Genomic DNA, 26,434 nt, shown 5'->3' with positions numbered 1-26,434 from the left:
TTTTCTTTGGATGCCTGGATGTGAAATATGTACTTTCTAATTTGTGAATCACTTATTTACTGGACACATACCATGCACCAGGAGCTTTGCTAGGTGGTCTATGGGGAGTGCAAATTTGAAAGTCTGTTTTTACACAAATTAAATGAGGTATTTATTTATGAAGCACTTGGGACAATGCCTGCTACTTAGTAAATGCCATCTTTCTTAAATAGAACTAATAATCCATGGACAAGTACGGAAAATGGATATGTTAAGAAATAATTATAATAGAGGAATGTATATGATGCTTGGGAAACAGGACAAATGGAATAGTCAGAGAAGTCTTCACCAGAATTTGGGTATTAAAGGATAAAAAAAAAATATGAGAGAAAGCAAGTAGACCAGAATGGTCTGCTGTCGTGCGTGGCTGCCCAACATCATTTGTATATGTCCACTACCTTTATTATACCTCACATTGTTAGTCCCACCTCACCAAGAAAGAATCTATAGAAACTACTAGTACATTTTGCCAGTCTCCCTTATAACTAGGGTACAGTCATGTGGCTGTTTCCACCAATAAAAGGCATTTATAGGAGGTGTAGATTCAGAATTGAGCTATGTAAGGATGTAGGCCACTAGTAAGCCATCAATTTTGCTGACATGGTTGGCAAGAAAGGGGATGTTGTTATGGAACTGAAGGCATCAGCCACATCTTTTTCATCATGACACTTTGAACATGTGCATTTTGGGTAACATCAATTCCTTATTTGGATTGTATTTCAGTTGAGTGGTTCTGGAACTTATTCCTATAATGATATCTGGAGCCTGTTTCTGCTGCAACCTATCTTGTTCAAGAGAGCTAACTAATATATCTTAATAGCATTTGTTTTCTATTTAAACTAACAAGAGTTTAGTGGATTCTCTTATATTCCATAATTTGGGCTATTAAAAGTAATTCAAATGACTAATGATAAGAGACTGAACTAAGAGAGATGGTACTCAGATTGGACAGAAGAAATAAACTCAACAACCATGTAAATCTTATTTGAAGGCAGCCTTCTCCCCTTTAGGATAAAGTATACCTACCAGCTTCAACTTTATGTGACATGGCTTAGCATCAATAGTGCTCTCTCACAAATATTCTGTGGTTTGATAAATACAAGCAAGGACTTCCACCTCCTTCATCTTGAAATACCATATTTACTCTATTAATTCAGCATCTGATATTTTTACCTTATTGGCAAGCACATTATTCTACTGACTCACATTGTGTTTGTTTCCATCAAAACTTCTAGTACTGCTCACATATGCTAGGCCCGTGGTCAGCAAACTGCGGCTCGTGAGCCAGATAGGTCTCTTTAGTCCCTTGAGTGTGGCTCTTCCACAAAATACCATGGCCTGGGAAAGTTTATTTTGAAGACGTGGCATTAGAAGAAGTTTAAGTTAAAAAAATTTGGCTCGCAAAAAAAATTTCAACAGTTGATATTTGGCTCTGTTGGCTAATGAGTTTGCCAACCACTGTGCTAGGCTATCTATCTACGGCCTCAAAACATTCAGGCTAAATTAACCTCCTGCAATGGGGTTAGCATAAGTCTGCATAGCCCAAGTAAAATCCACTTTGGACACTGACAAGATTTTGTGTCTAGATCTGTAAACTTTACCACCAGGCCTGAGAGTGTAGTAGTGCCACCGGTGGCAGTCTCTAGGCTGAGAATTTTTTCTCCTCTTCTAGTGGCATTTCTATATTACATGTACCTCTATTCAATTTGTAATGGCCCACACCACTAAGATCACGCCATCAGACTAGAAACATTTTGCATGGAGGTAGGCAGGGCAATAAGGGAAATATGAGATTACAGACCTCAGGGGAATGTTGTAAGGTGAAGCATGATCATGCTCCTCAAGCCCTGTGCACAGGGGTGGGCAAAAGTAGGTTTAAAGTTGTGAGTACTAAAAACAGAGAGTTTATTCTGGTATCACTACTTATTAGTGTATTATTTTCCACTAGAGGCCCAGTGTACAAAATTTGTGCATGGGGGACATCCCTCTCACAATTCAGGACTATCCTCTCCAATCTGGGACATCCCTCTCACAATCTAGGACTGCTGGCTCCCAACTGCTCGCCTGCCTCCTTCCTGATTGTCCCTAGCCGCTTCTGCTTGCCAGCCTGATCATCCCCTAATCACTACCCTGCCAACCTGATCAATGTCTAACTGCTCCCCTGCCAGCCTGTTTGCCCCCAAATTCCCTCCTCTGCTGGCCTGGTCACCCCTAACTGCCCTCCGTGCAGGTTTGATCACCCACAACTGCCCTCCCTTACAGGCCTGGTCCCTCCCAACTGCCCTCCCCTCTTGGCCTGATAGCCCACAACTGCCCTACCTTGTAGGCCTGGTCCCTCCCAACTGCCTTCCCTTGCTGGCCATCTTGTGGTGGCCATCTTGTATCCACATGGGGGCAGAATCTTTGATCACATGGGGGCAGCCATCCTGTGTGCTGGAGTAATGGTCATTCTGCATATTACTCTTTTATTACATAGGTTAGAGGCCTGGTGCATGGGTGGGAGCCAGCTGGTTTGCCTGAAGGGTGTCCAGGATTAGGGTGGTGGTCCCTTTGGGGTGTGGGATGGCCTGGGTGAGGGGCCTGTGGTGGTTTGCAGGTCGGCCACACCACCCAGCCACCCAAGTGGAGGCCCTGGTATCTGGGATTTATTTATCTTCTACAATTGAAACTTGGTAGCCTTAAGCAGAGGCCAAAGCAGGCCAGGACTGAAGCTTGGCTTCCTCCATTGCCAAGGGAAACCCTAGCCTCCTTCTCTCTCCAGCTCCATGGCTGCTGCCCTGTTTGTTGGGATTTATTTATCTTCTGTAATTGAAACTTTGTAGACTTAAGCAAGGCCTGGGCCGGCCAGGGTGTGTAGAAAACCTGGCTTCCTCCATCACCTGGGGAAACCCAAGCCTCCCTCTTGCTCTCTCCATGGCTGCAGCCATCTTGGTTGGGTTAATTTACATACTTGCTCCTAATTGACTGTTGGGTGTGGCTTGTGGGTATAGTGGTGTGATGGTTAATTTGCATGTTACTCTTTTATTAGATAGGATATGAACAGCTGTAAACCTACTTTTGCCCCACTCTCTATATTAACTAGCCTTCAAAAATGCGAGCTATTAGTGTCAGGATTGCCTCCTCAATCTCATTTTTTTATACCACTTTTGATCTTATCCCTTATGTTTTAACAATGCAAGGTTATTTGTAGTGTTTCTATATACACTATGCTCATACACCCATCCATTACTTTACTCATGATGCTGTTCTCTCTGCCTGCAATGTTGCATCTTTACCACCTTCTCCCTCTATTAATTGTATCTCATCTCATCCCACTCACCCCAACCAGATCCATCTGTGAATGACTCCCACGTACACTAATTCTTCATATTTTCCCCAAGTTACCTCATTTAAAAATAACTATTTTTCATTCTATTGTTCATATTAATTCTGATATTGCAACACTTAAACTGAAACTATCTGATAAGTCTATGTCCCCTAACCTAAAAGTTAACTGAGGGCAGAAACTGGGTCTTTTATATCTTTGTATTCCAGCAAAGAGCAGAGCTTCTGGAATGCACTAAGCAATTAATATTTGTTGATTCAATGTGACATTTAGGACCTTCTCTGTAAATACTTTAACTTGCTTTATAGCCATCAAGATTGTCCATACCTCTAACTCTGATGCATAGTTTGACTGGGAATATGTACAATTCAAATGAACAGAAAAGACCATAATAATGACTCATTATATTTTTATAGAAATAATAAACTACTAATTAGGCAGCTAATACTTCCAATCCATTAACTCTAGCTTCATAATACAATCATAAAACTAAATAGAGCAACACTCATAATTCAATATTAATTCTAAACAAGATAATTGAATATAAAACTACTTCTGAACATACTGCATTCTGATACTACTCAAAACACAAAAGTAAACTTTTAGAATGTTTAAGATTTAGTTAGCATTTCTATAATACTTAAGAAGAAATTGGTGTTTTGTAGTTTTTTAAAATGTTGTTTGAAGTCTACATAATTGACCATTTATATTTTTAAGCCATACTTATAAACATTAAACCAATTTTCTCCTTCTACATATTCCATGATGTAATTTTCCCATTATAAGCATATTCTTTCACTTCTTCAGCAAATACTGTATTCTTCAAGTTATCACTAAGAAGCCATATTAGCATCAGCAGAGCTAAAAGTTGAACCAGTTGCCCATTCGTTAATTTGTATTCTCATTCATTCAGTAATTCTCATTTTCTCTCTCATTTTCCCTCTTTCAACTCATAAATCTTTAGGTGACAATATAATTTTTAAAACTTTCTCATCTTTTAATATCATATTCTAACTCTTCCACCATTGTTGTTTTGTTTTATGAGAGTTAAATTATGTTTTTACAACTCTTCCTTTCCTATAAGAGAGAAGTAGTACTTGTTCCTTCTTTATATAAATTTCTATATTTTCTATAAATTGTTTGTTTCTGAAACATGCCTTGATCCCAGTTTAAGGCTGGATTTTCCACCTGTTTTAAAATCTGAAGTTGACTTCACCATCAAATGTTTGCCCTTCACCTTCTGCTTCTCAACAGTAATATTTCAAGTATGTTTTTAACTTCAATGTTTAGGGTATCTGAATAAACCAATAATACCCTAGTACCTAAAAATCTGTGGTAGCATGAACAGTGATTATAGTTACCGTATTTTCCGGCGTATAAGACGACCCCATAATAAATAAATAAATATATATATATATATATATATATATATATATATATATATATATATATATATATATATATATATTTTACAGTTAAAACATAGGTTTAGGCCTATATTCGCTGTATAAGACTACCCCTCACTTCCGAGGCAACACCAGTTCTTTTTTTAATTAAATTTTTAATGAATGACCCCTGATTTTCGGTTGACTTTTTTTCGGTTCAAATGTCGTCTTATACACCGGAAAATACGGTATGTTTAATTATTCTACGTTTATAAAATAACGAATTTTTAGAGCATTTGGTTAATTTATTCTTTTCTAAAGGTAAGTTCCTTAATTCCTTTAGTTTCTGTGGACAATAAAAGAAAGTGTTTCTTTCTAAAATTCCAATAAAATATTAAGGATTTTCTACATAATTAAATAATTGGCCAATTCTACCTGGCATTAAATAACTACCTGATGTGTTTTTAAAAATCCAGTTAATTTTATCTATATAGTCTGTAGCCATGTTACATTTAGAAAACCAGATAGAAAACAAAGTTAAAGAAAAAAAAAACTGTCGAAATGCATTATGTCTACAAATATTATGAAAACAAAAGCACAATCTTAAGTGAATGTTACCGAGTATGGCACAAAAACTCTTGATCTAGGAGCTGGAGAGCTTATGCTAAGTGAAATAACTCAGTCAGAGAAAGATAAATATCACATGATATCACTCATATGCAGATTATAATGAACAACAAAAACTGATGAACAAAAACAGATCCAGAGACAGAGAAGCATAGATCAGATGCTCAAATCTCAGAGGGAAGGTAGGGGCGGGTGGGGGTAAGGAGGAGAGATCAACCCAAAGACTTGTATGCATGCATATGAGCATAAGCAATGGACACAGACGGCAGGGGGGCAAGGGCATGTATTGGAATGGGTGGGTGGGAAGAGGGGAATATGGACACATATGTAATACCTTTATCAATAAAAAAATAAACAAAAATTTTAAATCTCTTCATCTAATTCTGCTTCCAACTCCTGTTAGAGGGATCCAACTTTAAATACTTACATATAACTGTTTGCCATCAAGAGGGTAAATTCAGAACATATATTTAGATATAAGAAAACAAAAATATTATTTTCACTTTCCCCAAATCTTTAATCCTGAGCTTAACATTCAACCAGTGGTTTCCAGAGTCAATATATTACATAAAGGATCCACTGCAATTTGTGACATATTTATTTGTATTCAGAAACTACAAGAAAATAAGCTTTACTATTTACCAGGACTTTAACACTGGAGTCCTCACTGGATCCATAGGTCCAAATGGTAACTGAAGTATCTTCAGGGAAAGGTGGGGTATTAGCAATGCATGTTTATTCACTATCAGTGCACTGCACATACTGCAGTTTACATGTACCTGGTTAAGTGGATTTGTAGTTTCCTTTATCTATTGTATTTTTAACCAAATCAGCCTAAAAAAATGGAAAAGTGGTTTCCAAAGTTTCCTGCAAAGACAACAGATTGAGGATAGTAGCATAATACCAACAATGCAAACACAAGAGAAGAAAATGCCAGACTGTTATCTCCTACTCTATGTTTGAGCCTTTCATCAGTCATACAATATGGTAAAAATAATGAAAATCTAAGGCTTATAAGAAGTGGATCCCACAAGATTAAAATTTATTAAGGTAGCTTTGAAGTATGGGTGTATATCAATTATCCATGATGACTCCCACTTTAAGCCACCTCAATTTAGCAGACCATTTACAGTGGCGCCTCGCATAAAGAACGCCTCGCACAGCGAACGCTGCACACAACGAACTTCATTTCATGATTCATACAACGAAGTCGCCCGAGCTTCCACGACCGTTTTGCCCGAGCTTCCACGACTGCTTCGCCCGAGCTTCCACGATCGCTGCCGATGTGGACCCAGGAAGAAGCAGCAGTTGATGACACAGAAGTGGTGAAGGACATCATCACAGTGGCCCAAAGGTTGGAATTAGAGGTAGAGGAAGAGGATGTAGAGGAGCTTATTGAGGAACACGAAGAAGAGCTGACAACTGAAGAGCTCCAAGCACTTCTGGTCCAGAAACAGGACAATGCTCAAAGGGAAGCGTCATCTGATAACGAGGAGCAACAATCAAACAATCAACCAATCCCAACTGCAGACATCAAGAACATCCTGGTCAAATGGAAAGCAGTTCAGGAGTTTCCAATGCCCACAATCCGGATTCAGCTGAAGCAAACAGGATCAACGATCTTTACTCCGATACTCTTGTCCGTTATTTCCGGCAGATGTTGGAGAAAAGAGAAAAACAAACGACTTTGGACAGGTTTTTCATGAAACCATCGGCCAAAAAGCAGAAAATGGATGAAGATGTGCAAGATTCGGTAGATTCTACTTAGTCTGTCTTAAAATTAAAAAAAATGTGTGTTTTTTTTTTAAAAAAAATATGTTTTTAGATGTATCTAAATAAAAATAATAACAAAAATTTATCTTTTTTATGTCATCTTAGCATATTTTATGCTACAGAACGAATTATTTTTTTAACATGTATTGTTATGGGAAAACGCGTTTCACATAACGAACTTTTCGCATAACAAACTTGCTCCTGGAACGAATTAAGTTCGTTGTGTGAGGCACCACTGTAAAATCAATTTAATAGTAAAAGATGAAAGCTCTATGACATTGGGTAAAAACACTTGGTAGAAGCAGCTGAAATAATACAGGCAGAAACACATGACAGTAAATGAGAACAAATGCCTTTGTCAGCAAATACTATTAGAGACACTTAGAAATCACTGCTGAAAATTTGCTAAAACAAGTATTAGAAAAATTACTTAGTGTAAAAAGTTTATCATATAGTTAAATGAAAATACAACTCAGCTTATATTATTTGCTAGATTGCTTCAATAACAAAATATATAACCTATTTTTTCTTTGAGTTGCTAATGGAGCAATCTAATAGAGAAAACATATTACAAAATAAATGATTTACTCAATAAAAAAGATGCTTTATAAAAAGAAAAACTGAGAATGATTACTGAGTAAGGTTACCCCACATGCAAAATGCAAGCTATTGCAAGAAAGAAGTTGAAACCAAAGGACACAGAGTGCTATACACAGTCAAGAATGTAGCTATTTTTTAATAAAAGTTCAATTTTTCAAATACAATAGAATAGTTACAATATTTTGAAATGAGATAGGAAATAAGCATGGAAATATGTTTTACCTTACAGAGATAGCTCTGGTTATCTCAAGACAAAGCATTTAAAAACTGTTGATATTTAACATGACTTAGGCATTTTTCACTCACAAAAAAACAAGTGATCCCTTGATATTTAACAATTAGTAAAAAAAAGAAAAAAGAAAAAAAGAAATAGCATTGGAAGAAACGCACATTAGCAGACCGAACTTCCAGTTCTGTCTCCTTGACCCCTGTATGGTTCACTTCTCCCTCCCTCTTCCTGGCATTAGATGCAATGTCTGGAAGCAGACATGAGTAGACAAAAATGGGGATGACGCTCTCCTTGTTAAGAAAGAAGGAAATTTGCAAAGTGCCCAAGTCTCTGATAACATCTATTAAAGCCATTTTTAAAGCCAATTTTGAACCCTTTTATATAAAAATGTAACATCCAGATTAGTTGCAAGAACAACTGACAGTCATCAAGGAAGATGGAAATTTACTAGCCACAGTTCAGCAGGAAATCTTTGCTTGATTCATAGACCGGATAGAGAAAAGTTAGTACTATGATTTAATAAGTGCTGCTAATAATGTTCTTGTTCCACATGGACCTACATATCTTTGGCAGATTTATGTTTCAACTACAACAGACATCAGACCAAATATCAAAATAAAATGATCTTGGAACTAAACCTTCTAATTGCTGTCTTTTTTTTTTTTTTTAATAAGACATAAAAAATAGCATCGTCATTGCTCTCACTAAAAAGTTATTAACCATGACAGAAAAAGCTTTTGTGCCATTAATAAATAAAATAAACTCATTTTAAATTATGGAAAGATCATATTCATGACATGCTTTCCTCATTTTTACTACGTATTTTATAATGTACATAATATTAGTACATGCATAAATGTATATAATTATTAAATAAAATATATTGGGTTACTTGCTCAAACATGGGTGAAAGTAGATTTATGGTTGTGAGTACACAAAACCCAGTTTATTCTTATATTATTATTATTTATTTATTATTGTATTATGAATTATTATTATTATTACGAGAGGCCTGGTGCATGAAATTCATGCATGGAGGGGGGTTCCCCTCAGCCCAGCCTGCACCTTCTCACAATCCCAGAACACTGGGTCCTTCCTGCCTGCCTTCCTGATTGCCCCTAACCACTTTGCCTGCATGCCTGATCGCCCCTAATCTCTCTGCCTGCCTGATCACCCCTAACTGCTCACCTGCCTGCCTGTATGATTGCCACTAACCACCTCTTCCTCGGCCCCCACCACCATGGCTTTGTCCAGAAGGATGTCTGGAATGATGTTCAGAAGGTTGTTCAGCTGTCCAGTCTGATAAGCACATTATGTTTTTATTATCGATTATTATTGACCTACTTTTGCCCCCTCTCCACAGGATATAAAGTCTAGAGACTATTACACTAGTCCAGAAGTTGATAAAGTTTTTCTGTAAAGAATCAGACAGTAAGCCGAGACCGGTTTGGCTCAATGGATAGAGCGTCGGCTTGGGGACTGAAGAATCAGACAGTACGTAAATGTTTAGGCTTTGAAGGTCAGAGGGTCTTTGTCACAGCTACTCAACTCTGCAGTTGTAGCACAAAGGGAGCCATGGACAATATGTAAACAAATGGCCGTGACTGGGTTCAACAAAATTTTATTTATGAACACTGAATTTTATATAATTTTCATCTGCCCTGAAAACATCTTTTTATTTTCCGGCCAATCATTTAAAACTTGTAGACAGAGCCTGGGAAGGCACATGGGCATTTTCTTTACCGTCAGCTGAACTCAAGGTGATAGGCAGAGCTATGCCCTGGAAACATGCTTCCCCAATAAGGCTGGACATGTTATCAGTTCTGACTTCATATCAGCCCAAGTGTCGCAGGGGCAGGACTAGATATGTAAATCCAGGCATGCTAGGGCCTACTTAAGAATGCAAATAAGTTGGTGATACTTCCTGGTATTGGGGGTATAAAATAAATGCACTGGGAGGGGTCAGGATCATCTTTGTCCAGCCTCTCCATCAGAAAGAATGGCGGCCCACCCAGTTCCTAGCTTTAAATCTATTTCTGCGTCTCCCTTCCCTTCCCTTCCCTTCCCTTCCCTTCCCTTCCCTTCCCTTCCCTTCCCTTCCCTTCCCTTCCCTTCCCTTCCCTTCCCTTCCCTTCCCTTCCCTTCCCTTCCCTTCCCTTCCCTTCCCTTTCTTTCTTTCTTTCTTTCTTTCTTATTATTTTTCAACCCATGGCTGCCTCCACTTAGAACTGGTTCATTCATCTCTTTTTCTGTGCTGGACATGGAAAAGGGAGATCCCCACCATGTCTGGCCCCTGCAAAAAATATGAAAACAAGCCCTGGATGGCATGGCTCAGTTGTTTGGGTGTCATCACATACACTGAAAGGTTGCCAGGTCAGGGCACATGCCTTGGTTGTAGGCTCAATCCTTAGCAGGGGTATGCAGGAGTCAGCTGATCAATGTTTCTATCTATCCCTGCCTCTCTCTGTAAAATCAATAAAAACCTATTTCAAATTTTGTTAAATATATAGAAACAATTCTTACCCTGTGACTTGTACAAAATGAAATCCTAGAGGCAAGGCTGGCATCTTTGTCATCTTTCTATTCCCTGTATTTAATAAAATATCTGGCTTTCAGTAGAGAGTTGTCAAAGTTCTCCATGACACACATTTGCCTTTGCTTTTTCTTCCTCACAAGTACACCCTGTGTTCTGTTATGTCACCCCTATTAGAACATAATCTGACTGGAATTTTCGTTGTTATTCTCTGCTCTCTCTCTCCCCAGAGCTTAGAACACTGCCTGGCATGTAAAAGACATTGGGCTTCAATGAACTAAATCATTCAAACTTGAGAATGCTTTAAGAAATGAAGACTGAAAATTCAGAAGTGGCACTGGGTTTCATAGCATATTCAGGTATTGAATGTTTCCTCCCTGAGCCCCTGGCACTGGGTTAAATATCCACAGTAACCTACTCCCAGCTGTTCCAAAAACATGGAAATCAGCTGTTTACTTGTTTGTCTCCCTGACTAAACTCTGAGCTCTGTGGGGGAAAGGGAGGTGTTGCATTAATCTTTGTACCCCCAGTATGTAGCATAGGACCTGACATATTGCCCATATAAATAAATGGTTGTGAAAATGCATTGCCAATTGATACTATTAGAACCTTTCAAACAGTAAAAATATTTTGTAAAACAGTAAAAATATTTTGGAAAACTTTCAAACAGTAAAAATATTTTGGAACAAATCAAGAAGAGAAGCGGTGAACTGTGAAGTTTACCAGTTACAATCAGAACAAATTTGCAAACCTAGTTCCTTTAACTTCTCTTCATGGGATTCCTAGCCTACTATTCTCTCAGTTGTGAAAGCTTTGGTGAGAATTATACTTGGAAAGGAAATTAAAAAGTGAACCACATTTAGTTATCTTTTAGACCTGTTTTTTGGGTAAATTTTGCTTCTCCTTCCTAAGCTTTTCTTCCTTAAGAGTCTGTGTTGATTAAAAATGATGCTGGAGTTTTCTCAGTCTAATAATAAGGAGTAAGGATACTGAAATGAAAATGTAGCCAATGAAAATTATGTTATCCAGATAATTTCTAGGGATCTAGTCACTTCTGAAAACTATTTCCGTGGCTTATTATAGATTTTAAGGTCTACTTTACCAGTTAATTTATTTTAATCTAGCTTAACTATTAATTAAAATTATTTATATTGAGAGCACTAAAAGGTTCTCATCCAAGCTAACCAATTCCTACAAAACAGGTGTTGAGTGAGAAGCCCATGATAGTAGTCAGGGCTAAATAAGCACACTTGCGCTAAAGTACACCACCTACAATTCAGCTATTCTCTTAACTAATTAAAGGCAAAAGTGAGAGAACAAAATTAAAAGCTGTAGTATTATTTATTGGAGTTCTATCTGATGGAATATGGGACAGATAACTTAGCATTTATTGCATATAACTATATTCTTATTAAATTACTAGTGGCCAGATACACAAAATTTATGCAGGGAGGCAGGGAGTGTCCCTCAGCCCAGCCTGCACCTTCTCCAATCTGGGACCCTTCGAGGGATCCTACTGGGATCAGGCCTAAATGGGCAGTCGGACATCCCTCTCATAATCCAGGACTGCTGGCTCCCAAATGCTCACCTGCCTGCTTTCCTGATTGCCCCTAACTGTTAGTGCCTGCCAGCCTGATCACCCCTTAACCACTCCCATGCCAGCCTGATTGATGCCTAACTGCACTCCTGCCAGCCAGATTGTCCTTAACTGCCTTCCCCTGCCAGCCTGGTCATCCCTAACTACCTTCCCCTGCAGTCATGGTCACCCTCAACTGCCCTCCCCTGCAAGCCTGGTAATCCCTAACTGCCCTTCCTTGTCAGCCTGGTTGACCCTAACTGCCCTCCCCTGCAGGCCTGGTCACCCCTAACTGTCCTCCCTGCTGGCCCAATTACCCCCAAATTCCCTCCTCTGTCAGCCCTGTCACCCCGAACTGTCCTCCCTTGCAGGCCTGGTCCCTTCCAACTGCCCTCCCCTTCTGGCCATCTTGTGGCAGCCTTCTTGTGTCCACATGGGAGCATCCATCTTTGACCACATGGGGGTGGCCATCTTGTGTGTTGGAGTGATGGTCAATTTGCATATTATTCTTTTTATTCTTTTATTAGATAGGATGCCAAAATGCAAAATACATTAATACAAATTGCTGAATAGCAACAAAGTATAAAACATCAAATGTGCACATGGAGTCATATGTTAAACATTGTTATTAATAAATGAAGTTGAAATGAACTGGCCTAGGAATTAATAATAAATCATCATAATCTTTTGCATATAACCAAACTACTTAATTACCTGTATTAGAATACAGTCTTTATTGCCATATTTATATGAATCCAATGTCACCAGTACAAGCTGGATCTCCACTCAGTAGATCCTTGTGCTAGCTAATAGAAATTAAATTCCAACTTGAGACTCTACATTTATTTTTAAGCTTAAAATGGAATTCCTTTACCATCTCCTCTAGCCCCCCCTAAAAAGAACAATTGCATACAAAAGAGCAACAATATCCAAAACAAATTTGAGTGTTATGATATACTTATCTCCTTGCTCTAACTGCATTAATTCAATTTGGATAAAAATAAATTATTACTATAAATATTTAGCAGTTATTCACCAATATACTCAATATACAAAAACAAGTTTAGTCTCAGTAAGCTTAAGATGTTGAATAGTTACTCGAGTATACCATTTTTTATTTCCTTACATTTAAAGTGGCAGGAAGGAGATATTTCACCAATACTACTTAAAGGAAATTCAAAATGCCTCTGATTAATGTGAGAAACACTACTAATATGAACTTTATTCAAATTTGAATTTGGGTTAGAGATGATATAGACTACTAGTATATAGTTCAGTCATCCTTTGAAGTTATCCCCCCCAAAATGTGGAAACAGTATTGTTGTTTTGGTCCTATTACTTTTACCCACTTATATAAGATTTTATTAAATATATTTTATTGATTTTTTTTACAGAGAGGAAGGGAGAGGAATAGAGAGCTAGAAACATCAATGAGAGAGAAACATCAATCAGCTGCCTCCTGCACACCCCCTACTGGGAATGTGCCCACAACCAAGGCACATGCCCTTGACCGGAATTGAACCTTGGACCCTTCAATCCACAGGCTGACGCTCTATCCACTTAGCCAAACTGGTTTTGGCAAGATTTTAAAACATGACTATGGGTGAACAGGGGAACAGAGTCTTAAAGTGCAATTATAATTTACCCCGTTCAGGTAATGATAACAATTATATAAAAACAAGTGGCTGTTTTTATTATAAAAAGTTTTAATCAAAGAAACACCTCCTTAGAGGAAGTCAATGGGGAAAAAGGGGAACATCTGTAATACTTTGAGTAATAAAGATAAATTTAAAATAAATAAAAAATAAATACTCCCAAATTTTCAATTAATAGTCAGTGACCATACTCTAAGAACAAAATTCACTTTTACAAACTATTGAAGACACACAGCTAATAAACTGTTTGTTCTCTATACAATAAGCAATCACCTAAAAGTTTCAAATTTGGAGCTTTAAATCTATCAGCAGTAGCCACTGATACCATTACTCAGAAGATAAGTCCATTATTGTTTCGTTGAGTATCCATAATATGAAAGATGACATACAATGTTTAGCAATGTATAGATGACACTCAATGAAACATTTGTAATTTGCTAATACACTAGTAAAGTAAAACCTGACCACTCAGATATTTTAATTAACGAGACTTGTTCCACGATTTTACGTAGCTCTAAAGAATCAAGTAATTTTTAAATGAATTATTAGTAACTAAGACTTCTTATAATTAAATAAGTCAATACCTAAAAAAAAACCACATGTCCTGCAGTAATTAAAGTTTTAGCTGAATGTCCCCTGTTATCTACATCTACAAGCCTAAACAATGAGAACTACTGTTATAGACAAAACATGATCCTCAGGCATAACAAGTTTCAATGATCAGAGTAAGATAGGATTATATTTGAATATTGCTTTTCATTATTTAAGCTTTCACCAAGTTTCACCAAGTATATCATTACCCAGAAATTCCAAATAATAATTTTATCAGCAATGTTAAAATAACTTATTTCTTGTCAAGCATCTCAAAGACACAAGAGGAAATAAAATCAATGTTGGGGGGTGAAGAGGGGAGCATTTCAAATTGAAGAGAATGATCAGCTGCATCAAATGCTGATAAATCAATCAAAATGAGACTAAGAACTGGGATTCAGCAGCATGAAGATCTTTGGTGACCTTGATGTAATGGTGAGGTGGGAGCCTGGCTGGAGTGCGTTTAGGAGAGAAAGTGAGGGGTGAGAAATCAGAAACAATCAATATAAACAAAATTAAGTGAGGTATTTTGCTTCAAAGGAGAGTAAAAATAAAGCATGGCTGGCAAGGGAGATAAGGTCAAGAAAAGGTTTTATAAAATGAGACAGGTTGTATGCTGCTTGGAATGACAGAAGACAGAAGAGAAAATTTATTGGATCAATGTCCCTGAGTAGTTGAAAAGGAATGGAACCTTGTACACAAATGGAAGGATTTGGAACATAAAAAGTTCACCTATGGTGACAGTTAGCAAGACAAACTATGTGAGTGCAGGTACTAAAAGTTACGTAGATATATATGGTGGTGGAAGTTTTCTTCTGATTGCTTCAATAAATTAAGCAGCAAGGTAATCAGCAGAGTATAAAGATAAGTAAGAGTTCTGAGGATTGAACATCAAAATACAGGTGTAAAATAGTCATCTAGGAGCACAGTTGAAGGACTGGAGTTGAAATGTATAAAATAATTGTCTGAAAACATTGGGGCCTACTAAAACATCAGAGCAATGTTTCTGATCATTAATAGGGCATTATTGGATTAGAAAAGGCAAAACCTGAAGGACAGGAGGAAGACCAGTTGGAAGGCTATTTTAGTATTCTACAAGAAACAACTAGAGAAGGATATTGTCGAAACTAGGGCAAGAGTACCTAGAGGACATTCGAGGAAACATATAAAAGTCATTGCAAAAGCAGAGCCAATGGGATTTGGCAAGCAACTGGAAGTGACTGAGAATGCCAATGGAGTGCAAGATTGCCTGGAAGTGTCAAGCTTAAGTAAACTAGACTAGGGCAATGCCACTGATAAACTCCAAGAACTATTTCAATTCTGTAAAAATTAGTAACCAAGCCGAAACCGGTTTGGCTCAATGGTAGAGCGTCGGTCTGCGGACTGAAAGGTCCCAGGTTCGATTCCGGTCAAGGGCATGTACGTTGGTTGCGGGCACATCCCTGGTGGGGGGTGTGCAAGAGGCAGCTGGTCGATGTTTCTCTCTCTATCTCTCTCCCTTCATCTCTGTAAAAAAATCAATAAAATATATTTACAAAAATAAAAATTAGTAAGCAATTGGCAGATTAAAGCGGTAAGTATAATTTGAGTGAGGCTTGAGTGAAGAGGGAAAAAAAAACTATTTAAAAAAAATAAGTGTTAAATCAAGGAATGTTTCTGCTTCTGTTGCTATCATCACTGCTTTGGAGTGATTAAGATAAGGCAACCAATTGGTAAACTGAGGGGCAATCTAAGTGATCTAGAAATATTGGCAACTAAAGAAAGAATAGAGATTTATTTGATAAAGAAAGGTAATGTAACAAACATTTATGAAATTACTTATACAGAGAGCTTATATGCCAGGCACTATTCCAGGAATGTCATCTCCTTTAATCCTCTAAGATAAGCATATGAGGTAGATCTTTTTATGTCTTTGTTACAGTTAAGGAAAATAAAGTGTACAGAGGTTTATATAACCTTTGCAAGTTAATACGATTAATGGCAAAGCCAGAATTCAAATCCAAGTCGGAATGACCCCAAAGGCCTTGTTCATAACCACTACACAATACATACTGTGTAAAATTAGGAACATGAGGGAGCTAGCATAGATTATTTAGCTTCTGGTGTAGAAGCCAGAGTTTAGAAAATCAAGGAACTAAGAGCAAAAAAACATGGGGTTGTCAACATAATAGTTGAAATCACCAAAATCAAGGGAAAAGTTAAAAGGATAGCCAGGTGCTTTTATCATTAAGGAAGGTCAGCAGATAACAGGCTTCACAAGAGAAAGGGCTGCTGAATTATGGTTCAAAGATGGCATGGAAGGAGCAGGAACAAAAAAGAGTGCACAAGGGTGTACGCAGGATGAGGAGGACTGGCTGAAGAGGGCACAAATGTCAGGATTTGTGTCAGGGGATAAGCTAGATAGAAGGAATAGTGGCTAGATAGAATAGTCAAGGAAAAGTTTAAAGATAAAGGGAATAAAGTTTGTCTTCATTCAACAACTTTCAACTGATGTTTATTGAAGGCCTATTACCTCCTATTCTAGGCACAGGAGTGAAACAGTGGGGGTGGGGAAGGTGGGGACAAGCTCTTCCATGAGTAGAGTAGAAGGGTCTGGATTTGCAGTGATTAGTAACCTTTTATTTTGGTGTGGGTGAAGGGACCTTGGAAATTCCTATGAACTCTAACTCTAGATAAATAGGCATCCAACTGAAAACATTACAATGCTAAGTGGGAGAGAATAAAGAAATCATGAGTCAGGATCTCCACTTCTTTTCTGGTCAAGCAAACCAATGTAATATGGCCCAAATTCTCATCTCCCCCTTCTCTTACCATAAACTACTGAATACTCAAAACATTATATTTATTATCTATATAAGAAACTAGAGGCCCGGTGCACAAAAAATTTATGCACTGGGGTGGAGGGGGGGCGTCCCTCAGCCCGGCCTACACCCTCTCACAATCCGGGACCCCTCAGGTAGGATCCCTAGGCCTGACCTGAGATCAGGGCCTATAGAGGCTTTCTTTCCTCTGGTTGCCACTGTTTGCCATTTGTGCAGTGCTACTCCCCCTCCCCTAACACCAATGGCCTCCCTCTACAGGCAACAGGCTGGGGTGCAATGGCTTGGCTGACCTGGGCCTCCCTCTTTATTTGCTAGGGGGCAGGGCCAGCCCTGGGAGGGGCCGTCTGCCTACCTGATTACCCCTAACCATGCTGCCTGCCTGGCTGATTGCCCCTAACTACTTGCTTGAGGGTGGGGCCAGCCAGAGAGGGGTTGTCTGGTCTCTGGTCATTCTGGTCATGACACAGATGGCCTTTTATTATATCAGATAATATAGACCACAAGCTATAAAATATAAGCAACATGCTAGAAAATACTGGTTGTGTGACTATTGCTATAGAACAAACTTGGAGGAATTAATTCCTCTGCCCCCTCTACTGGTTTTATCACTTCTTCCCATCCAATTCTGTTTCATATACCCAACAAGATACCTTGTGCAACAAAGAGGACTTAGAACTGTTTTGCTTTATAGAAACAGGAACACAAATTAGTTATCTGAAAACTTGATTTGATGTGCCAGAGACTACAAAATGCTACAGATCAAAAGTAAGTAAGACTGCCTCTGCTTTTAGGAGCTCAAATTGGAAGAGATAAGAATGTTTAACTCAAAAAACAGATACTTTTGAAAAATAGTTCTGCTGTATCAGCCAAGTTTCTGGTCCATCCTTTACATGACATAAACACAGTCCATTAAAACATACATTCTTAAAACCCAGTGTTATTCTGGGCACATGTAGTTTTAAATTACAACAAAAATAGGGGTCCACCTTACCATCATTTTTTCAAAGAGATCCAGTACTTCCTTTTCTGACAAATTCAAAGATCGTTCATCGAATAACGGCTGAGGTGCTGGAAATTCATTCATCGCAACTTGAGAATCAATAGGATGTTGAATAAAATGTTTTTCTTTTTTGACAGTAGATTTTCTAAAACTTGTGATTCGGTCACGCTGAAAAGAGAAAACAACAACAACAAATAAGCCCTAAAAAAAGGAGATTGAAAATCTTAAAAAAAAAAAAAAAAAAAAAAGAAAGAAAGAAAGAAAGAAAGAAAGAAAGAAAGAAAGAAAGAAAGAAAGAAAGAAACTGAAACATCAACGTGGCACTTAGTATGACATACAACATTATTGCCTTTTGACAAAATGTTATTTTAAGCAGCAAGCTCCAGATAGAGATTGTACTCTTTTGAAACCCTGAAGTAGCTCACCAGTCTCAGTGGTCTGGGGGCTGAAAAGTATTCCTTAAAAAGTAAAACTCAGTTCTCTGTCATTTCTGTTTTGCACAGTAAGTAGGTAAACAAAAAGTCCTGCATCAAAGTCCTGTAGGTTGTTTCAGGGAGAATATATCTTTGTTGGCAAATTTCAAATCATGAGAAAAAGAGAAAGAAAATAAATAGAGCTTCCGATATCCAGTTCTAAGGGGAAATTATAGTAATGATTCTCTTCCTCAGGGTGCCAGAAATTGTGACAATGTCTGTGAGTACTTGCTCAGTGTAGAGTACAATGGTTAAGAGCACAGACTTTGAAGGCAGACTACCCGAGTATGAATCTGCCTTTTACCAGCTCAGTTTGCTTGAGCAAATTAGTCTCTGTTTCCTCATCTCCAAAACAGCACAATGAGCCCTAGCTGGTTTGGCTCAGTGGATAGAGCATCGGCCTGCAGACTGAAGGGTCCCAGTTTCGATTTCAGCCAAGGGCACATGCCTGGGTTGCAGGCTCAATCCCCCGTTGGGGGTGTGCAGGAGGAAGCCTTGTTGGGTATATGAAACAGAATTCTCTCTCATCGCTGATGTTTCTATCTCTCCCTCCATCTCCATTCCTCTCTGAAATGAATTTAAAAAATAAAAATAAAAAATAATGTAGCACAATGACTTAATATATGTCACATAAGTAAATAATGATATTACTTACACCATATGGTTATTGTGAGGTAAAATAAAGTGATATGCCTAGTGCAGTTAGCTGCTATTTACTATTGCTGTTCTTACTATTACTGTTATATCCCCTACCTTTTATCTGTCCTAAAAAGTAGAACCAACAAGACATCACCTTTTCCATTTACTGGAAACACGACATAAACAGAAATATCTTAATCCTATAAACACTATTATGAAGAACTTGCTATTTAATGCATATTAACTCTGAATCATTGATTCCATGTACAATCTCTAATAATTAGCTTTCTATTTCACATAAAGTGGGTTAACAACTCCAATTGCACATAAACAGGCCATTCTGTTTTAAAGCACAAAACATTAGACATCAAAAATTAGTAAGGACCATAAAACTGAATGCATCTCAGTTTTATTCTGGTTTCTGTTAGGAAGCACATGCACACTGTCAGCTCGAGTTAAATAAGCAGACACATTGCAGATGCAAGGACTATGCATCTTTACTGCCAGGTTACTGTGTCCTTATACATTACTTCAACAATACAAAAAGCATCAAGAAGCCATTTCTGAAACTTATATAAGTTTCTGTTGACCCTCAGTAAAAAAAAAAAAAAAGACTTTACATATTAGTTCAAAGAACACTTTTTTTTATTAAAAGGTGTGCTTTGAAATAAATTAGTTTTAAGCAGCTTATTTAGGATTACAAAAATGATTTTAGTGCATGGTTGCTTACAAAGGGATTATAAAAATCATAATATTCTAGAGCTGGAAGAAACTTGAAAAATCATCCAGACCAACTCTCATTTCACAGAAAAAGTGAATCATTAAATTCATGAATTTCTGGTTCTATCCCAGTGTTCACATTAAAGTTCTTTTTTTTAAATAAACATCTTGAATGATATTTTCTATTTTTTAAAAATTCTTTGAGAAAAATTAAGTTGATTTAGATATGTAGTATATCTCCAAACAATTGAAGAAAAAAATATTAAGCAATCCCAAATAAGCTGAGTATATATTCAACAGTCAAATTTCACTAAAAGATATGGTGGACATAAAAGCATTTAAATATGCAATCAACCTTTAAATCAACATATCTCTGTTCCTGTCCCTTCATATCATTTAATATTTACTTTTGCAGAGCTCGCTTTTCTACCGAGTAGCATTATTTACATATATATTTGATCTTCCACTATGCCCTTCATTTCTATCTAGAAAACTGGCTTTTGCTTTCAGCTATATCTTGATAAGAAAATGAAGTTAATCCACATACTTTCACCTACTTAAATTACTAACAATATTTTACATTATTTGTAGATAGGTAATTTCACCAAGTAAAAAATTGCCATTGCTTGCAATACTGTTTCTTTAAAGTTTAGCTATAAAAGGGCACTTTAAATTTTAAAGCCCATAACTTTTAATAAGGTTTACTGTGACATACTCAGCTCAAAAATATTTAAGGATTTTAAATATCTGACTAACATAATGAACTTAACCTCATTTCTAAGTTACATTAACTTCTTCCAATATTCACATTACTAGTTAACATAATCACAGTCAATTTACTTAGCTATCAAAAAAGAAAACATCTGGATTTTCCAGAATGATATTTACATAGAGATTTTATTTTAATTTGGTTAAGTATATATCAAGACGATAATATCAAGATTTTGTTGAGATTTCATATAATTATTTTATTCTAAAATTCAAACAAAGAAGTTACTCTATTGAAAATTCTTCCATTCTACTGCACTTTCTAAACATCCAAACATTCTATATCTTACATATATCAATGCTGTAATGTCCACTCACTTTAATATAAAAGCAACATGCATAAATAATGTAATAACATAGTACTAAAGACCACCTTACCACATCATCTGCCAAAGTTTTTATTTGAATGTTCTATTAAAACCAAAAGAAAAAAAAAACCTGTCAATAAGAGAAACTTATAGATAAAACAATAATTGAATAATTCTCATTTTTATTTTATCAAGGATAACTAGTGAAAATAATCAGACAGTTTAAATATATTAACAAGCAATTTTTTTTTACAAAAGGTAAAAAAAACAACTTTTTAAAAATTAAAAATGAAGGGTGGGTTGGGGATGTCTAAAGTTGGTGTGCAAGGTCCCAAAGTCACATGTGGATCAGACATCATGGCCACAGTGCTCAAACATAAGAAAAGATACAGCAAGCCTCTTTCAAGTTTTTTCAAAGTTTTAGAATGAATGATCATGTTTTTACAATAGATAAATTTAAAAATATATAAATAAGAAAAATGTCACATTTAATAGTAATGAAATGTAACACAACAGCTCTGTCTAGAACTCTGTTATATCTGATGGGTATTTAAAGGACACCCTTATAAATAGTCTAGATAAAACTGAACTTAGTGATTTTTTTAAATATATGCCCATTTCTCAAAAACTCCAACAAACTTTTTGGATGTGACTTTCTACTTCTAATGCTGAGAATCATTGGAAATGGTGTATTCTAGTTAATAAAATACAGTGGTTAATAAAAACTACCACATAATATAAATGGGCACCATGATTTGAAGAATCAGAATACAATAATACTAAAGTAATAAAGCAAAGTAAGCAAAGTAACATCTAATAATTTAGTAATCTTCCTGATTCAGAAGATCTTACAATAACACCAGTGACCTAGTGCACAAAATTCATGCACATTAAAAGGGAATTAATTAGAGGTAATAATTTAATATTGCTATTTGCCCTTTCTTTATAATAGAAGTGTCAGAGATGAAAGAAAATTAGTAAACTGCATATAAAAATCTCCCTCTTGTCAGAATATGGGGCATGCTACTGGAACCAGAGTCAAGTCCCTGCCTACACACATGCACCTCAAAATTGTGCGAGACAAAGACCTGGATGCCCCTACCCCATTGGGCGAGATCCAGACCCAAATGGCCTCAACCCATTGGGCAAGATCCAGACCCAGATGGCCCCACCCCCATCAAGCCCCACTGGGTGTGGGGCATTGCCTCAGGTTGTATGGCCTGGTGCCAGCTTAGGGGGCGTGCCGGAGGTCCTCTGGCCCAGGCCAGAAGGCACAACCTGAGGTTCCCCATGAAGCCCCGCCAGGCAGGGGGTGCAGTCTCAGGTCTCTGCTGATTGCTCATTAAGGCTCGTTAAGGGAACTCAGCCTCAGCTGTGGGCACAGCCATTTTTGTTATGGTGTGATGGTCAATTTGCATATTATCTCTTTATTAGATAGGATACAATTAGCATAAAGGGCAGTTATTATATTATAAATATTTTGAACTGCCAACCAAATGACAAGATTAGGAAAGAACAGGTTTAGTTTAAATTGCCTGTTAGGAATTCAAATTAACCTTTCTGCTACATCATGTACATTTATTTCCTACAACATAAATTAATGATATATATCAACTTGGTCATGCATGCTCACATCCCTTTTTACTGAGCAAAATATGGTCTTCTTACTGACGGGGAGAAGTCCATTATGAGTTTTAAGGAAGTGAGAATTATTTGGTCTCAGGATCTCATGAAATTGTTTTCAAATAGCACCAACCAAAAGCTGTAAAGATCACCCTCCTCTCAATCAGCTGGGACAAATACCCTATTATCTACACATTTCATTTTCTACTCTCAATCCATTGATTCCCTCAGAGATCTACACTTCTACATCTTTATACAATGCCTTCACATGCTGACACAAACCCCAATCAATCTTTATTGCCTGAGGAAAATAAAAGAGGGGGGATTTGTTATATCAGAAAGGAATCTATTTTAAGAGAGATCTCCCTAGGACTATCGCCAGCTGGTATTTTCTCTTTAATTTTCCCTGTGGATTACTGGAAAGTGTTTTATGCACAATGACAAGTTTCATGATCTCCTGTAATGTAAAATCAGTGTGCAAAATGTCAAAGCCTCAAAAGTGCCTCAAATATTCTGTTACCATCTGGATATGTACCTGTCCACCTGTGTTATTATTAGACAGATTATACAGTTCTTCAAGCAACACCTGCTTTTCTTCTCTCCCCATCCTGTAGGATTATAAGCTCAAGACTAGAAACAAATCTATATCTTCAAATTTAGAATGTAAATTAGGGGAAAATATAATTTTATTTGGTCAAATTCTCTATGGCAAGGTACACATATGTGTGGACTTCTTTAAATCTATATCTCAGTTTTTAATATAATGTTGACAGTTTAATAGGAGAGCAGAAACAACATAAAAAGTAACGATAGCAACATTATCACCTTGTCTATGGGATAAAACTTGAGTGTTTTTCTATTTTTTAAGTAAACATATTTTTGTCCATATTAAATCACACATTATAGAATTAGAGACTATTAAAGTTAGATGGAATTTGAGAGCATCAAGTCAAAACATCTCATTTTGAAATTGACAAAACTGAAACTTGAAGAAGATGAGTAAATTCCCAAAGGAACACGGATCTGGTTATTACTTGATACTAAATCTTAGTCAACATGTGACCTTTTCAGTGAGTATAATTAAGCTCTAGAACATTAGGATTGAATTACTGAATTGCAACAGTTCATGGTAATATCAAATTCAGAGACACCACTTTGTAGGTAACTTCCCTTTTGCCACCATTACCTAGGGGGTCAAGTATCATTGGCAAGAGCATTCCCCTGGCACCCACAGTCCTTCCCCAACACATTTTACATGTCATCTACTAAACTCAATTTGACCAATATACTTTACGCTCTTTGGATGCTAATCAGTTAGTTATTCTCCCTATACAAGCTATATGCTAATTAGATTATTCAGAATTTTTAAATTTTACATTCCTAATTATTCCTTAATATTTCCACAATTCTATAAGTCATACCATTTCTAGGTGGGTGCAGGTGGGGAAAATGGGTCTACAATGAGCACTACATGAGCAGGAAGTGGGCAAAATGTCTGAGTCAGACTTTCACAAAGGGGGGTAACATTTATTAATGATTAGATCTGCATTGCATTTATTCAGACTTAAGATTCCCCTGCCACCTTGGTCTTCTCCCTTTCCTTCATTCCCAATAGCCAAGCAGCTGTCAAATTCCATGGTAATCTTCCTGCAGTTCCCTTTTCATCCTCACTCAAAACATCCTAGTTTAGATTCTAATCATCAGCAAGCAACAACCTCCTAATAATTACCTCTGCTTCAACTCTTTTCTCACTGCCAAAGTCCTCTTCTTAAAGCAGAGATCTCATTCCAACTACCATCAACTCTTACCTAGATTTCTGGAATAGCCTTCTAATCTCTCTCCCTGTTTTTGTTTTCACCCTCCTACAGTTAATTTTGAAAAGACTGAAGTGATACTATTAACATCAAAATCAGATCAGGTCACTTTTTTGCTCAATGCTTTCCAATGATGCTCTATTTTTACTACATGTGAAAGTCAAAATCCTTATAATAGCCTACAAAGAAGGCCCTATGGATCTGCATACTTGCTATATCCCTCTGACATCGCCTCCTACTACTTCCCCTTTTATCCACTCTGCTTCAGTCATGCCGACCACCTCACTGTTCCTCAATACACTAGCTCTTCCCTCTGCCTGGACTGCTCTTTTCCATTGTTCATATAGCTCAATCCATCACCACCACCATCCCCTCCCAAGTTTTTTCTCAGTGAGCCCTACTCTATCCACCCTGTTTAAATGGAAACACCTCCTCTGGGTACGCCTGACTTGCCTTACTGTGCTCTACTTTTCCTTGCTTCAGTAGGACTTATCACATTTTAACATAGTCTATAATTCACTTTTTTTGTCTATGAGCTCCATGAGAATAGAAATATTCATCTGTTTGATTCAGGGATGTACCCCTAATGCTTAGAGCATTGCTTGGCAAAGGGACACTAAAAATTATGACTGTCATACACCTGTTCATAGTCAATGGCTTCTAATACAGGATAAAGACTAATAGCCTTAATATGGCATTAAATTCCTGTATTATTCAGCCCTAATTCTATTTCTTCTCTTTGCTCACGATCCATATGCTACAAAAAACAAAATGGAAATCCTTTTCCCAAATGTATGGCCCAATACATCCTGATTCTGCACACACTATTCCCTGTACCTGAAATGCCCATCTAGCTAGATAAAGTTTTATTTCTAGAGCTACTATTGAGTTTAATGTTTGATTATTGATAAACCAAAAGTCAAAAATAATACTAGAGAAGAGTTATGCTTTTTTTAGTGTTTTCTTAAAGTTGTTGTTTTTAAACCACATACACTAGCTCTTTCCTCTGCCTGGATTGCTCTTTTCCATTATTCATATAGCTCAATCCATCACCACCACCATCCCCTCCCAAGTGTTTTCTTAAAGTTGTTGTTTTTAAACAGACATCTTCAGGAATGACAGAGCATGCAAAGGCAAATAGGAAATTACAGTCATATAAAAAATTATTGCAATTAAATTGTGATAGAGAACCATAAAGAAAAACACTCTGCTTGTGATTTCTTGATTTATAAGTTTCATTCAACTACAGAGTGTATATATTGTATAACTATGCACATTTGGCTAATATGGATATTTTCTCATAAGATTTCCCTCATGTAAAAATCTACTTTCATAAATATCTTCTTGATGCCATTATTTAGAACTCTTCTTTATAACTGTTCAGGAAAAAAGGAAATAAATGTGGTCTATTGAAAAGAAAAATCTTTAAGCAGATTTGAAGAGTTTCAGCTTCAGAAGGGACAATTTTGTCCACTATTCATGGAAAAATACACTGAAATTACATTATCAGTTACAATTAATTTATCTAAAATAGAAAATAAATTATTTCTGCCACACAATTGCCTTTCTATATCAGTTGAAAAAGAAAGGTACACCCTAGCCAGGTGGCTCCATTGATTGGAGTGTCATCCCCTACACAAAAGGTTGCAGGTTTGATTCCCTAGTCCAGGTACATTCAGGAGGCAGCTAATGGATGTTTCCCTCTCATATCAATGTTTCTCTCCTCTCTTCTCTCTTCTCTCCTCTCTCTTCTCTCTCTCTCTCTCTCCTCATCCCTTCCTCTAAAATCAATGAGAGCATATCCTCGGGTGACCCTTTAAAAAAAATTAAGGTACAAAAGGAATTAAGAACAATAACAAAAACCAACACCCAAAACACAAAAATTTAGAGAACTGTAAAGAGCTGTTTCTTTGACAAAAATCAGTCATTTTTAT

At 37.0% G+C, this 26,434-nt stretch overlaps 1 protein-coding gene across 7 annotated transcripts in view; it reads right to left on the bottom strand.

Moving 5' to 3' along the window:
- Positions 1-26,434, bottom strand: part of DIAPH2 (diaphanous related formin 2) — a 942,260-nt gene that overhangs the window by 863,434 nt on the left and 52,392 nt on the right. For 6 of the 7 annotated variants that reach the window (XM_084870674.1, XM_084870677.1, XM_084870675.1 and 3 more), the window contains exons 2-3: positions 21,134-21,166; positions 18,147-18,323 (exon numbers count right to left, since the gene is read on the bottom strand). In XM_084870674.1, coding sequence (XP_084726800.1) covers positions 18,147-18,323; positions 21,134-21,166 — 210 coding nt within the window. The remainder of the gene's footprint in view (positions 1-18,146; positions 18,324-21,133; positions 21,167-26,434) is intronic. The other variant, XM_084870673.1, reaches the window with a different exon arrangement.

The sequence above is a fragment of the Pipistrellus hanaki genome, assembly GCF_964339955.1.
Source record: "Pipistrellus hanaki genome assembly, chromosome: X".
Lineage (NCBI taxonomy): Eukaryota > Metazoa > Chordata > Mammalia > Chiroptera > Vespertilionidae > Pipistrellus > Pipistrellus hanaki.
This window is presented reverse-complemented; position numbering and strand designations above follow the sequence as displayed.